Genomic DNA, 12,737 nt, shown 5'->3' with positions numbered 1-12,737 from the left:
TTAAAAAAAAAGTTTAAATAAAGTGTACATTTAGTGTTAAATCAAACATGAATAGATTCTGATTTATAATAATGGAGCTACCACACCAAGCAACACTGCTATCCATCCAGAGTACTTTTTAACAGTACCGTGTTTTACTTTACACACAACATGTGCAAAACCACAGTCAAATGGTGTGAATATGAGGTCTGAAGCACAAGTTGAAGCAAGTCATTGTACATTACCAATAGCAACAAAAGCAGCTTAGCAGTTGAAAAGTCTCTTTTATGTTTCTGTAGGAATCCAGACTGCACAGTGTCCTGTATATTAATGCCTCTGCTCATAAAGAAAGACCCTTCTGACATGCACACAAACAGTTACCTGGAGCTCTTCTGCTTGGTCTTGAAGGAGCAGTTTTTCTCAGCTTGTTTCTGTAAACTAAACCTCATCATCGGCACAGAGGAGGAGATGTTCACTGTGAACATGCTGCTTTCCACCAGCTCCCCCAAACACACAAGCTGAGAAGATGGTATCCTGAGACTAACTATTCCTCCATCCAGTGTCTGGCATTATGCTCTCTCTCTCTCTCTCACTCTGTGTATGTGTGTGTGTGTGTGTGTGTGTGTGTGTGTGTGTGTGTGTGTGTGTGTGAGAGAGATCTCTGGACTCTGGCTGCAGGGGTATGATGGGAAACAGCTCCGCTTTGGCTGTCACACACTCACACTAATTCAGGACCTATGTGAGACTTAACTTTTCCACACTATCATTTTTCCTTCACCATCATTTCCCCCAGTAGTACTAATACTGATAGTAATAATAATATTAAATTATAGGGTATTTTAAATATGAAAAGCACATTAGGGTGCATTATAGTACTGTGCAATGATTTACAGCAGAGATATAAGCAGAATCACACAAAATCAGAAAAAAGTAAAGAAAATATAATGCATATATAATGGACAAAAAATGATAATCATTGTAGAAGTACATCTTTGTTACATTCTAATTAATTTTAACAAGGTAAATATATTTCTTTTGTAAAGCAGCTGTGTGATCCATAATTTCAAAGCACAAAAACAGAAAGACACCAGTGATTTTGTAAATAACAGAAGGTATAAAAAGAAGGTTAGAACCTGCTAAATTAAGATTGTGTTGGAACACGAGCAGACAGACATTTGGGGCATTAACTGGAATGATGTGACATTTCTATTAGTTTTCAATAAGATTCCTGCTAGTATTTTTTTGTAATGTCACTCTGGAATAACCTAAATTTTGTAATATTCCTTAATGGAATACATGCCACTTTAGCAACATTATTTAAATGTGAAATAAAATGTCTAAAATGCCACTCAGGTTTCCAAGTACTTCAGATGTGATACAAGAGATCCTATATCCTCACTATATCTTCTCTCGTCCTGATCATTCAGAGATGACTGACGCACAAGTTGTTAACCTGTCAACAGACTCCTGACTATAACAGGGAAGTTGTAGCAAATATATAGTTGTAGGTCATAACTATATTCATACATTGTGGCTGGAATTAAAATTTCAGTGGACTTTTCTCTTGTAGGTTAATAACTTTTTCCTAAATTGTATTTATATGCAACAGTTATAGTCGAAAAAGACTGCAAGGTCTGGGTAAATATGGGAACATATTTCAAGTGGCTCAGCTATCTCATCTCATATTCTTTTACGCTCGGTCATGGTTACATGTGCTACATTCTGTCAGATTTAAGCCGTTTTATCTTAAAAGCTGGTTGCAATCTCTTAACATGTTCTAGATAACACAATATTCTTAAGCAAGTTATTGCAATATTGGTACCAATTAATCAGTCACTAGTTTAAAAGAGGGCTTAGTCATTAAACAGTCTCATTCTATCTCATTTCCTGGATTAGTTTACCACTTTTTAAGGCACACCAGCAAAGAGGACCTGGTACTTTAAAAAATATGTGCAACAAATGGTTCTTTGAGAAATACTACTGAATATTCAGATTCCACATCTTTAGTTGGGTAACATAATTGTACTTTATTCTATAATAATTTTAGATTTTAAAGTGGTGTTGATTTAATACACCCAATTTCAACTCTTCCATCCAGCCATCCATTATCTGTAACCGCTTATCCAATTTAGGGTCGCGGGGGGTCCAGAGCCTACCTGGAATCATCGGGCGCAAGGCGGGAATACACCCTGGAGGGGACGCCAGTCCTTCACAGGGCAACACAGACACACACACATTCACTCACACCTACGGAAACTTTTGAGTCACCAATCCACCTGCAACGTGTGTTTTTGGACTGTGGGAGGAAACCGGAGCACCCGGAGGAAACCCACACAGACACAGGGAGAACACACCACACTCCTCACAGACAGTCACCCGAAGTGGGAATCGAACCCACAACCTCCAGACCCCTGGAGCTGTGTGACTGACACTACCTGCTGCACCACCGTGCCGCCCAACTCTTATATTATGTTCCTTTATTTTACACAGTCCCGTACTGAAAGTTTACAAATCTACTCCTTTCCTTCTGGAGAAGAGAATGTAAGAAACCTTTAGGGAACAAATTAGAACTTCAAAACCACTGTTGTACCTTTAAAGTAGAATGTATTTGTACAGTACCTGTTTATACTACACTGTACTGTACGGTACTATGCTATACTATACACTACTGAATATGTACCATTGAGTGTACCACCACAGAGACAGTGTATATAGTATAATATAGTATTGTACAGTGTTGTATTGTATTGTAGAGTGCAGTAGAATATTGTATGGCCAACAGTGTATAAATAACAACTATTAAATATGTTAAAAAGGATCTAATTAACAAAAAATATATATTATTTCTAATTTGACAACATCACACAAACAGTAGTCTATTCTAGAATGTCGCTCATTTCAAGGATTTAACTAACGAAGTCAATGTATTGGATTATTCCATTTTTAAAAACAAAAAACTAAGATAAGACATAAGCTCTTCTGGGCCTGCAAACCAGTGCTAAATATCTTTTCATACTTGAATTTCTCTGATTATTTGTGAATGTAAAGAAAATTCGAAAGATTTAAAGAACTGTCTGGGGCATTATATGAGAGCATTGCATTGGTTTGTATTAAGTACATGTTGTACTACAGTTTGATATAACTCCAAATGCAAAAATAATAAAGAGTTTGGTTTATGTGGCCTGTTTGTTCATCTGAGAAGGTGTAAACACAGTAAAGAGTATAAACTTTCTTTGAACACTGTAATCTGAGAACTAAGTATCACAGTATTGGGTTTTGTCATGTGTTTGGCCACACTGCACATGCTTTGTCTCCAGCATGCTCCCCCCACAAGAGAGAGAGAGAGAGAGAGAGAGAGGAGGAGTAAATTCCAAAGGTTATGTACACAACTATCAGGTTCTTCTCCATATCATGAGACTAGCCTCCCTTCCCCCACTGCCTTTTTATCTGCGATAAGTACATAAATATTTACTGTGCAGAAGAATTCTCAATTATATCTCCCCCTTTATTCTATTCCTGTTTCTGTTGTATTTACCACTCCCTGTCTCTTTCTAATAATGTATGTGGTAAATCCCCATCCCCCAATGCCCTTTCCTGGTGGTTTACTGGGTCGCAATGCCCCAGTACACCCCAGCACTATATCACTTAAATCATCGCTCTCTCTCTCTCTCTCTCTCTCTCTCTCATCACAGTTACTAGCTGTGCTTGGGTAATTAATGTGGGCAGACTAGAAAGTCTATCTGCGAAAACACACAGAGCTGACTCTCTCTGGGAACCATGTTCTCTTTGGCAAGATCACAGGACAATGGTTTTCATGGCAGCCATGTACTCTTCTCTTTCTTCCTCTTTGCGGGTCAGTTTTCCAAATCTCAGGTGAATACTTCAGCCACAGCACTCTCGCTCAGAGCTCACTACCTCATTCTTTTTTGGCTCTGAACCAGCCCTCAGTTCGAGACACTTTAGACCTTCCAGAGCAGCTAAGAATAAACTTGGTGTGATGAATGATTAACACTTTAAATTCAACAGCTTGCCTAAGCGCTGACAAATATTATCCCTAGGTTTAATCGTACCTGTCCTGTGTTTAAAGAGGTTTATATAGCTTAGGCACAGAGATACACAACTGAATTGAAAGGGGTTTGTAGATTATGAGCTGTAAAGAACTGACCATTTTACAGTCTTTGACTCATGAAAGTCACCAGCGGCTAAGTTACTGATCAATCTGCTTTGTCCTCTTGTGTACTGTGAGCAAACAGAGCATTTGAGCTACACAGGTTTCTCACATTCATACACACACACATACACACACACAGAGCTTATACTGACCCCAGTAGGATGTTAATGTCACCCAACAGTGATGGACCGGTGCTGTAGAATGTAGAACAGGTCAAGTCAGAGGATGATAAAGACCGCATTGATGTGGGTCTAAATGTATACTTGTATATACAATCATCTACCTACATTTTTACAAACACCTCCCTTCGCCCTCCTCTGGTTACTTCAAGAGGTCCCCCAACTATTTAAGTCCACTTTACGTCCTATCACACTAGAAGTGCACATCCCCTATCTCATTGATCAGTTCACTTTGTTTGTCGTAGTTGTATTTTTAACCAGAATACACAGAGATTAAAATCACTGCCAATTCCAACCACTAACTAGGACTCCCCCAATCACAAGATGCTTCCAAGCTGACAAGACAGACAGCACAAGCTTCCTCTGAGACTTTTGAAGCCAGCCACACTTGTTTTTGAGCTGCTGCCAACACAATGTCATTGGACAGCTGAACATGCTTGAAGGAGAACTGTAACTGCCCAACTCTGTTACGTAGGTTAACAGACGCCTTTGTTGGGCATCTCTCCCACCCAGAGAGCCAATTATGAGAAACAGAGTGGGATAATGCTTTAAAATTCTATTAGCTTTGTTTACAAATATTGATGTTTATAATCAAGGCAAACAATCTCTAAACTGTGCCCAGAAGGGTATGAATCGGCTAGGGGTCGGATAGGACACAATGTTAGAGCCTTAACAATGATACAGACACACCAGCTTCTAAATTCTTTAATGTAGTTTTAAAGTGGATGCCCTCAGTCCAAGGTTGAGTTGGAAAATTTTCCTCAGAATTTCCTTAATATTATGCATCTGGCAAGTGCTGTTGTCCTGTGGCGGATCAGATAGACATGGAAATGTGTCAGTGACAGGCCTAGTGTGGGGAAAGCACAGATGGGCAGAAGGCTGATCTACGTCCCTCCTGTGACTCAGTCAAACACACACATACACACACACACACACACACACACACACACACACACACACACACACACTCGGTCTGGCAAAATCCTTCATGAGCACTGCCACTGTAACAGAATACATATTTATTGTACATGTTTATGCATATTTATCTTCTGGTACCTTCACTAAACATGCACATGTGTAATCAAGTAACGTGTCTTTAAAACTTATTTCCACACCTTATGCCTTCTTTTGCAGTGTGTGTGTGTGTGTGTGTGTGTGCCACAAGTGATATAATTTTAGTGATTTGCAATTGTGTATCTGCATGTGTGTGTGTGTGTATGTGTGTTTTGCATGCATTGTGTACATGTCAGCAAATTCTGAAAGGCTGTCTAATCTGTTTGCGTGATAGGCACAGCTTGTTGTGTATTGGAGTGTGTGTGTGTGTGTGTGTGTGTGTATGTATGTATGTATGTGTGTATGCGTGTGTAAGGAGGTGGGGGGTGGGGGACCAGGGTGTGTGGCCTCCTTTCCTCTCTGTGCAGATGAATCACGACAGCTGCAGGAATGTGCTCCACTCATCAGTTGTGCCCTGACTACAGAAGCAAGCTCTTACTTCCCAATACCTTTACAGGAAGAACAGAGCCCTGTGTTTATATTTACATAACTGCAACAGCAGCCAAAATGTTCCAGAGCTGCAGGGTGACATTAGTTACGCACGCGCATGTGTGTTTGTGTGTGTATGTGTGTGCGTACATATATGTACAGTACTGTACTCTTTGGAAGATATTTCTGAGCACAAAAGATATAAGGGTGGAGAATTTTCAAAACTAGATTTTTTTAAAAAGATAAGACAAAAAAATGAATGTGAAAGAACTGATAAATTACCAAACATTTGCAGTTATTGATTTTATATTAGAGAGGTGAAAAATATCAAGTCCTCTTTGCTTCAGTTCTGAAAAAAATTCATGACTACTCTCACTGGGAGAAGAAAACTCAACGCTCTGGGTCTGAAAGGATGTGGAACTGACAAGAAGCACTTACTGGAAAAAAGGAAATAGACACATAAAAAGAAACCAAAGGTCATTCTGGTGCTCTCCGCACAATAGATTTGCTGCCTCAGAGCCCAGAGCCCAGCCTCAAAGAATGTACCATTAGAAGCAGAAAATGTTAAAACTGAAAGCAATTCTCCCAAAATGTTCTAAAACAGTGGACACACAGAACACACAAACCTCTGTGTTATTTCTGTCAGGTATGTTAGGTAACCCTGCTTGCGGCCATCCTTTCAAGAGAATTGTTATTTCACTACAATGTCTGTAGAAGTACAATAACCAAAAACAACTGCTTTACATTGAAAACACAACCACAAAAACGTCAAAATATCCACATAAAACTACAATGAACATGACACATTGATTAGAGCATATTAGTCTAGAAAAATAAGTAGAAAAAAAGAACTAAATATATTGATATATTGATCAATATATTGACTGAAACATTTACAACCTGGTCATTATAGTAGGACACGAAAACTGCAAAATCCCATGTCTCTGTTTAATATACACATGCAGAAACATGCAGGTTATCATATTTCAGTCAGCTCCTCTTCTAATCTGTTTTTATAAACCCTGCACAGCACTCGTTTATACACAAACAAAATGCTTTACCTTCTTAGTTCAGTGTTAACACCTTAGTGCCTGAAATAGTCCAAACACTATTTGTGGAAAAGCATCACACTCAGTCACTCAAGAATACAAGAGGAACACACCACGCTTAAAACACTGACACACGCTGATTGGATGATTGGATGATCATGGTCTGATAAAGGACAAAGACTAGAAACATGATTAAATTTATGTACATACAATATGTTCCTATAGAGAAAAGTCTAAGGGCGGAGACAACGCTGCTTCGTGTTGAATTGGAAGAATTCATAGAGTACCATTCAAATGCTTGGACAATTCGCATATTTCCATTAAATTAATTAATGTTATTCCTTATATCTGCTCATGTTTGTAAATGGCATTCAGCCTCAGTTATTTTTAACATTTATCTGTGGTTAACGCATTAACATGAAACCAGTTAAATTACAGTGATATATCATTCTTAAGGTTATGTTGATACACAGTTAGTGTTTCAACTGACTTCATTCAGTTAAACTCAGTGTTGAAGGTGTCATATAAAGCCTAATGAGATTTTTCATTTTTCATGAAAATAAACTACAACAGGTGCATCCAACTTCTTTGCCTGGTACTATATAAAATAAATAAATAAAAATGGAAGTACAAAGCTGTTACTACGCTGTCCTATCAGTCTACAGGTGATACAAAGGCACTAAGGCCAAACCTGAAGCACAGCTAAGCCTCCTCCTCTTCATTCACCCTGCTGCGTTTTGTCATGTGCACATCTGCCTTTTCCATGTGAATCTGTCACACATACAGGAGAAGCACATAGCCGCCACATGCTGTGCAGACTCCTGAGGTGGAAGTGGTGGGGAGATAGAGGAGGGGATGTTTGGCAATGTGGAACAGGGTGACTATCAGGTTAGCAAGGCTAGGCTAGACTAGGCCAGGCAGAAGCATCAAGAAGCAGTGGGTTAGTAGGGTTAGTACCTGCCAGAGTACGGGACCAGGCTTTGGCACATAGCAGAGGGGGCAGGGCCACAGCCACCTTCCCCTGACCCCCCTCTGCACAGATGGGGAGAGGGAGGGCTGGTTTCCCCAAGATGTTTGTGGATGACACTGTAAATGGGCTCGGCCCTAGTGGGGTACAGAAATCACACAGTGAATGGAGCAAGCTGAGACACACAGACACAACAGACACAAAGAGACAAACAGACAGGCTTGTACTGTACACTTGTATACACATGTCTATACCTTCCTAAGTTAAATCATCTTGAATTGAGTCAATATCTATTTCTCATTTAAGGAGGGTAGTGTGAAAAATCTTAATATTCTATGATGTCATAAAGAGAAATGTTATAAATATTGACTATATTTAAGATGTCTAAACTTAAAAAGATATTATCCTTTGCCGTGTATCAAAAAAACAGAAGAGCACACATGCACACAAAGACGAACACACACACATGCATCAGTGAAGATGCATTCATCTTATTAAGCAGAGGGGGCTGGAGGGCTCTCGTGTTCCAGACTGGACGGCAGCAGCGGGCAGGGGCCGGACCGACTCACAAGCTGCATGCTTTATTCACTGTGAGACAAATCTCGTGTCAAATTTTTTACACACTTATAAGCTGAGACTTTGATCGTCTATGACGTTTGACCCGATGTAGAGTCCCCTCTTGTTCAGTAGTGTTTGCCCAAGCCAAAAGAGACCTGCTTTCTCACGCGTGTCCATTTAAGCCACGTCCACAAACACACCACCATACAGAGAGAGGCAAAACTCGGACACATCATAGATCTACTTCAGCCCACACCCTCCACCTACTCCAAAAAACTTTTTGCTCTCTTTTTTTCATAAATCACACTATCGCATGTGATGTGAACAATCTGAATCAAAGAACAACCAAGAAATCAACGGAATCAAACAAAGGAACTAAAGAAAAGTTAAATGAAAAGAAGCCAGTGAAAGTGTAATGTGTAATACATGGCAAACTTCCATCTCCAAAAAATGCAGGACAGTGCATGAGAAAAAATGCAGGACAGTGCATGAGTGCTCTAGCTCCAGAAAAGTTGAAACAGTATGTCAAATTTGAATAAAAAACAGAAAGCAGGGATTTTTGAATTTTTTTACGGTTTTTACAGTTTATATTAAACTGAAAACAGGACAAAAACACCTTGTTCAAAATGTGTTGCCTGCAACACTTTCCAAAAATTTGGATCAGGACTGTTTCCCACTGTGTTGCATCACCTTTAATTTTAAACAAGAATTAATGATCATTTGGGACTGAAGACAAGCACTGGTCCTGTTTTAAAAGAAGATTTTTTTCCCTTTGTTACATTAAACAAGTCTTCATCTGCAGCGACACATAGAGCCTCCATTTGTTGTATTTTGCGCTTTGTAATGTGCCACACATTTCCAATAGCAGACAGATCTTGACAGCAGGAAGGCCTGTCTAGCACCCGCACTCTCCGACTACATATCCATGCTGCTATAACATGTGCAAATGTGGCTTGGCGTTATGTTGAAATAAATGACTCTGGGCGTTGTTGACACGCTTGCATTTGTGTAGTAAAAACTGTGTATATTGACATTAATTTGACAAAGTGTTCCTTAGCCCCACCCCACAGCTGTGGGAAATGTGGGACCAAATATAATAGGCGTTCACTTATAGATATTTATAGATGCTTATATTTCATGAAGATATAATTCATGAAATTGTACAATGAAATGTATAAAACACCTAAAATCACTCACTGTGGAAATTTTTTTATAAACTGTTAGTTTACTTGCTGAGCATTTTTGATGATCCTTGATCTTTCCTTGGTCATGAAGGTTTGTCCTGAATAGTACTGAACTTTTTTAATGCTCGTAGTCCTTAATTGGCCCTGTCCCAACAGCATTTACAGACTGAGAACATGTTTACCAGAAAGTTTCCAACAATGAAGTTAAATAATGTAAAAGTACATACATATATGTCTTTGTACTGTCTATTGACTTACAGTTTCATATGAGAATACACAAACCAAAGCTTTCTGTTTTTCCTTGCATTTCACATCCTCTCCAAATCTTTTCCGAACTGAGGGTTGTGTTTCACAGTGACAGTGGGTGAATTGTGAAGGTGGGTGACTGACCTGGTGAAGTCATCCTCCCCCAGCATGTGCCGAGGCACTGGGGAGTAGCGAGAGGGGGTGACCTGTGGTGGCTGGTACACAGGTTTGGGCTCCATGCCTCCCATGTACGCCATGCTGGAGTTGTGGCTGACGTGGTTATCCACCATGGTGGGGAAGGCTGGGGGAAGGGCGAGACCAGTAGGAGGAAAAAGAGAGATGATTAGTCCCGAAGTGGTTAATACTGGGTGGAAGTGTCTGTGTATTGTGCATGTGTATATGATATTTTACAGAGGGTAAAAACAACTGTTGCGCAACTGTTTGTTCAGGAATGTTGTTCTTTAGTAGTTGGATTATACAGTGCAGATTTATGTTTTTATAAGTTCACATGGGTGTGTTTGTGTGCATGTTTTGTGTTATTTAAAAAAAACAGCTGAACTTGGAAAAGGATGAGCTAAACAGTTGGTATTGCTCGGTTTAAAACGATGAATGTAATGATACATTGAATTTCATCATTTATTCATTAATTTGTTGCCTTATCCAGTTCAGATTCACACCAAACTCCTCACAGACAGTCACCCGGAGCAGGGCATGAACCCACAACCCTAGGTCGCTGGAGCGGTGTGACAGCGGCACTACCTGCTGCGCCACTGTGTCACCCTGAATTTCATTATGCTAAATCTAAATATTGTATTTTGTTTTTTTAAACTTAGTGCTAATTTATAGGAGGTATCTAACGTGTTCAAGAAGGAAGAGAGAGAAAAAAAGAGAGCGATAAGAAGAGAGAGCAGGAGGTAAGAGGGACAGCATGAGAGAGAAACAGAGTGAAAGAGAAAGGAGAAATATTGGAGAGAGAGAGAGATTGCTAGTGCAATTCGAGTGATGGAGGCTGCTTTGTGCTTGGCAGAGTGTTGAAGTGTGACTCCACGCAGATTTCTGTGCGCCTCCTCACTCAGCAGGCATGAGAGAGGAGGGCTGAGCGTGGAGCAGTGTGGTGGGCAGCACTGCTGCATTGTGGGAGTCTGAGAACAGAGCTACAACGCCGCATTGTTACAAAACTGCACAAGAGACCAGCCTCCAAGGCAAACAGCCTCTCTACTTCTCTCTATTCTCACATTAAAATAGCATGAGTGATCAATGGCCAGCACTATTTTAGTGTATTAAATGTGTATTAAATGACTGTTATATTTTAAATTTTGCAGTTTTACCTGTGATTTGAAGTGACAATTTGGTGACAAATAGAACAGTCAATGTTCCCTCACCCCCACGTACATTATGCACTCTTATGTTCCTGCATTTTAATAATTTAGCAGGGTGCAGACAAATGTATTGCTACTTGTTATTTGGTTAATTGTCACTACACACAGAAAATTAAGAGATTTCAATCAATTATTTTAATATTTCTGAAATGTTGGTATTTTTGGTACAAATCAAAATACACGTACAGATGTTGTAGTGTTTTGTGCTGAAACACGGCTAAGAGGCTAACTTCGTTGTCAAGGCTGGCCTTTATTTTTAAACTTATTTTACATAGAGTTTTAGAGTATTCTATTGATATCTTAAATTCAGATTTTTTTGACACCACCAACTGTCACTTTTCCAAAAGAGTTTCATTCCAGAATTCATAGTCTGTCTGTTATGATGAAGTGGGAGTTTGTGGTGTGGTGTAAAGGTGTGATCCAGCAGAAGGAGGTACGTACTGCTAGAGTAGTCTGGAGGAGCGTACATGTCATTGAGGTGAACCGGTCCAGGTTTAGCCACTTTCAGATAAACCATGTCTGAAGTGTTCTTCAACGCAGCTACAGCCTCCTCATGACGGACATCCTGCAGGACAATGTTATTCACCTGCGCACACACACACACACAAATGTCATATAGGTGCATCTCTAGAGGATTATTGCAGGAGGTTTGACACTGTGTTTGAGGGAAAGGGAAGGAAACTGCCGCACAGAGGAGACCGGATGACTCTTAGCACTGGGAGTAGTTTCCATTCTCATGTCTTCATATTCTCCACCACAAAGGGAAGGAGGTGAAGAGTGGAAGTTAGGGTCAGTCAGGGTCAGTGTTTTTTCCTTTCTGTATTTTACATTTTGTGTGTATGGGCACATTATTATCTAAAATCTCCCATATAAGTTGGGATACTCTGCAAATCATATTAATTTTATATTTAAATGAAAGGTGTACAAATACCATATTGTAAATGTTGAAACTGAGAAATGTTATTTATTCATTGTCTTTAACCGCTTATCCAGTTCATGGTCGCGGTTGGTCCAGAGCCTACCCTTTACACTGGGCGCAAGACAGGAACACACCCTGGAGGGGGCGCCAGGCACCCAGAGGAAACCCATGAGGACACAGGGAGAACATGCTGAATTCCTCACAGACAGTCACCCCGGAGTGGGACCCCCAACCTCCAGGTCCCTGGAGCTGTGTGACTATGACACTACCTGCTGTGCCACCATGCCGCCCAGAAATGTTATAATTTAAAAAAATATATATAGGCCCCTTTTTAATGCGATGCAGAAATACATTACAAAAAGGTGGGACAGGGGCATGTTTACCACTGTGTTGCATCACCTCCACTTTTAAAATCACTCTGTAAATGTTTTGTAACTGAGGAGACCAATTGCTGTAGTTTTAAAAGTTAAACATGTAATACTGCTCAACAGCTCAGGGCCTCCTTTATAATGGTTTTTATTTTAATAATGCACCAATTGTTTTGCAATAGTTTATCACTATTTTACTAAGGGGCTGGTTTGTTGTAATCCATGCTGAATATGGAAAGGCCATGTATTTCTGAAA

The 12,737-nt window shown here is 39.9% G+C and overlaps 1 protein-coding gene across 9 annotated transcripts in view; it reads right to left on the bottom strand.

The window, feature by feature from the left end:
• Window positions 1–12,737, bottom strand: part of dlg3 (discs, large homolog 3 (Drosophila)) — a 105,975-nt gene that overhangs the window by 23,910 nt on the left and 69,328 nt on the right. For 3 of the 9 annotated variants that reach the window (XM_066649144.1, XM_066649146.1, XM_066649145.1), the window contains exons 10-12: window positions 11,636–11,780; window positions 9,960–10,134; window positions 7,818–7,964 (exon numbers count right to left, since the gene is read on the bottom strand). In XM_066649144.1, the coding sequence (XP_066505241.1) occupies window positions 7,818–7,964; window positions 9,960–10,134; window positions 11,636–11,780 (467 nt within the window). The remainder of the gene's footprint in view (window positions 1–7,817; window positions 7,965–9,959; window positions 10,135–11,635; window positions 11,781–12,737) is intronic. The other 6 variants (XM_066649147.1, XM_066649153.1, XM_066649148.1 and 3 more) reach the window with 3 other exon arrangements.

This window comes from Hoplias malabaricus, chromosome 17 (genome assembly GCF_029633855.1).
Source record: "Hoplias malabaricus isolate fHopMal1 chromosome 17, fHopMal1.hap1, whole genome shotgun sequence".
NCBI lineage: Eukaryota > Metazoa > Chordata > Actinopteri > Characiformes > Erythrinidae > Hoplias > Hoplias malabaricus.
The sequence above is the reverse complement of the archived record's forward strand: the minus strand, read 5'-3'. Positions and strand labels throughout refer to the sequence as shown.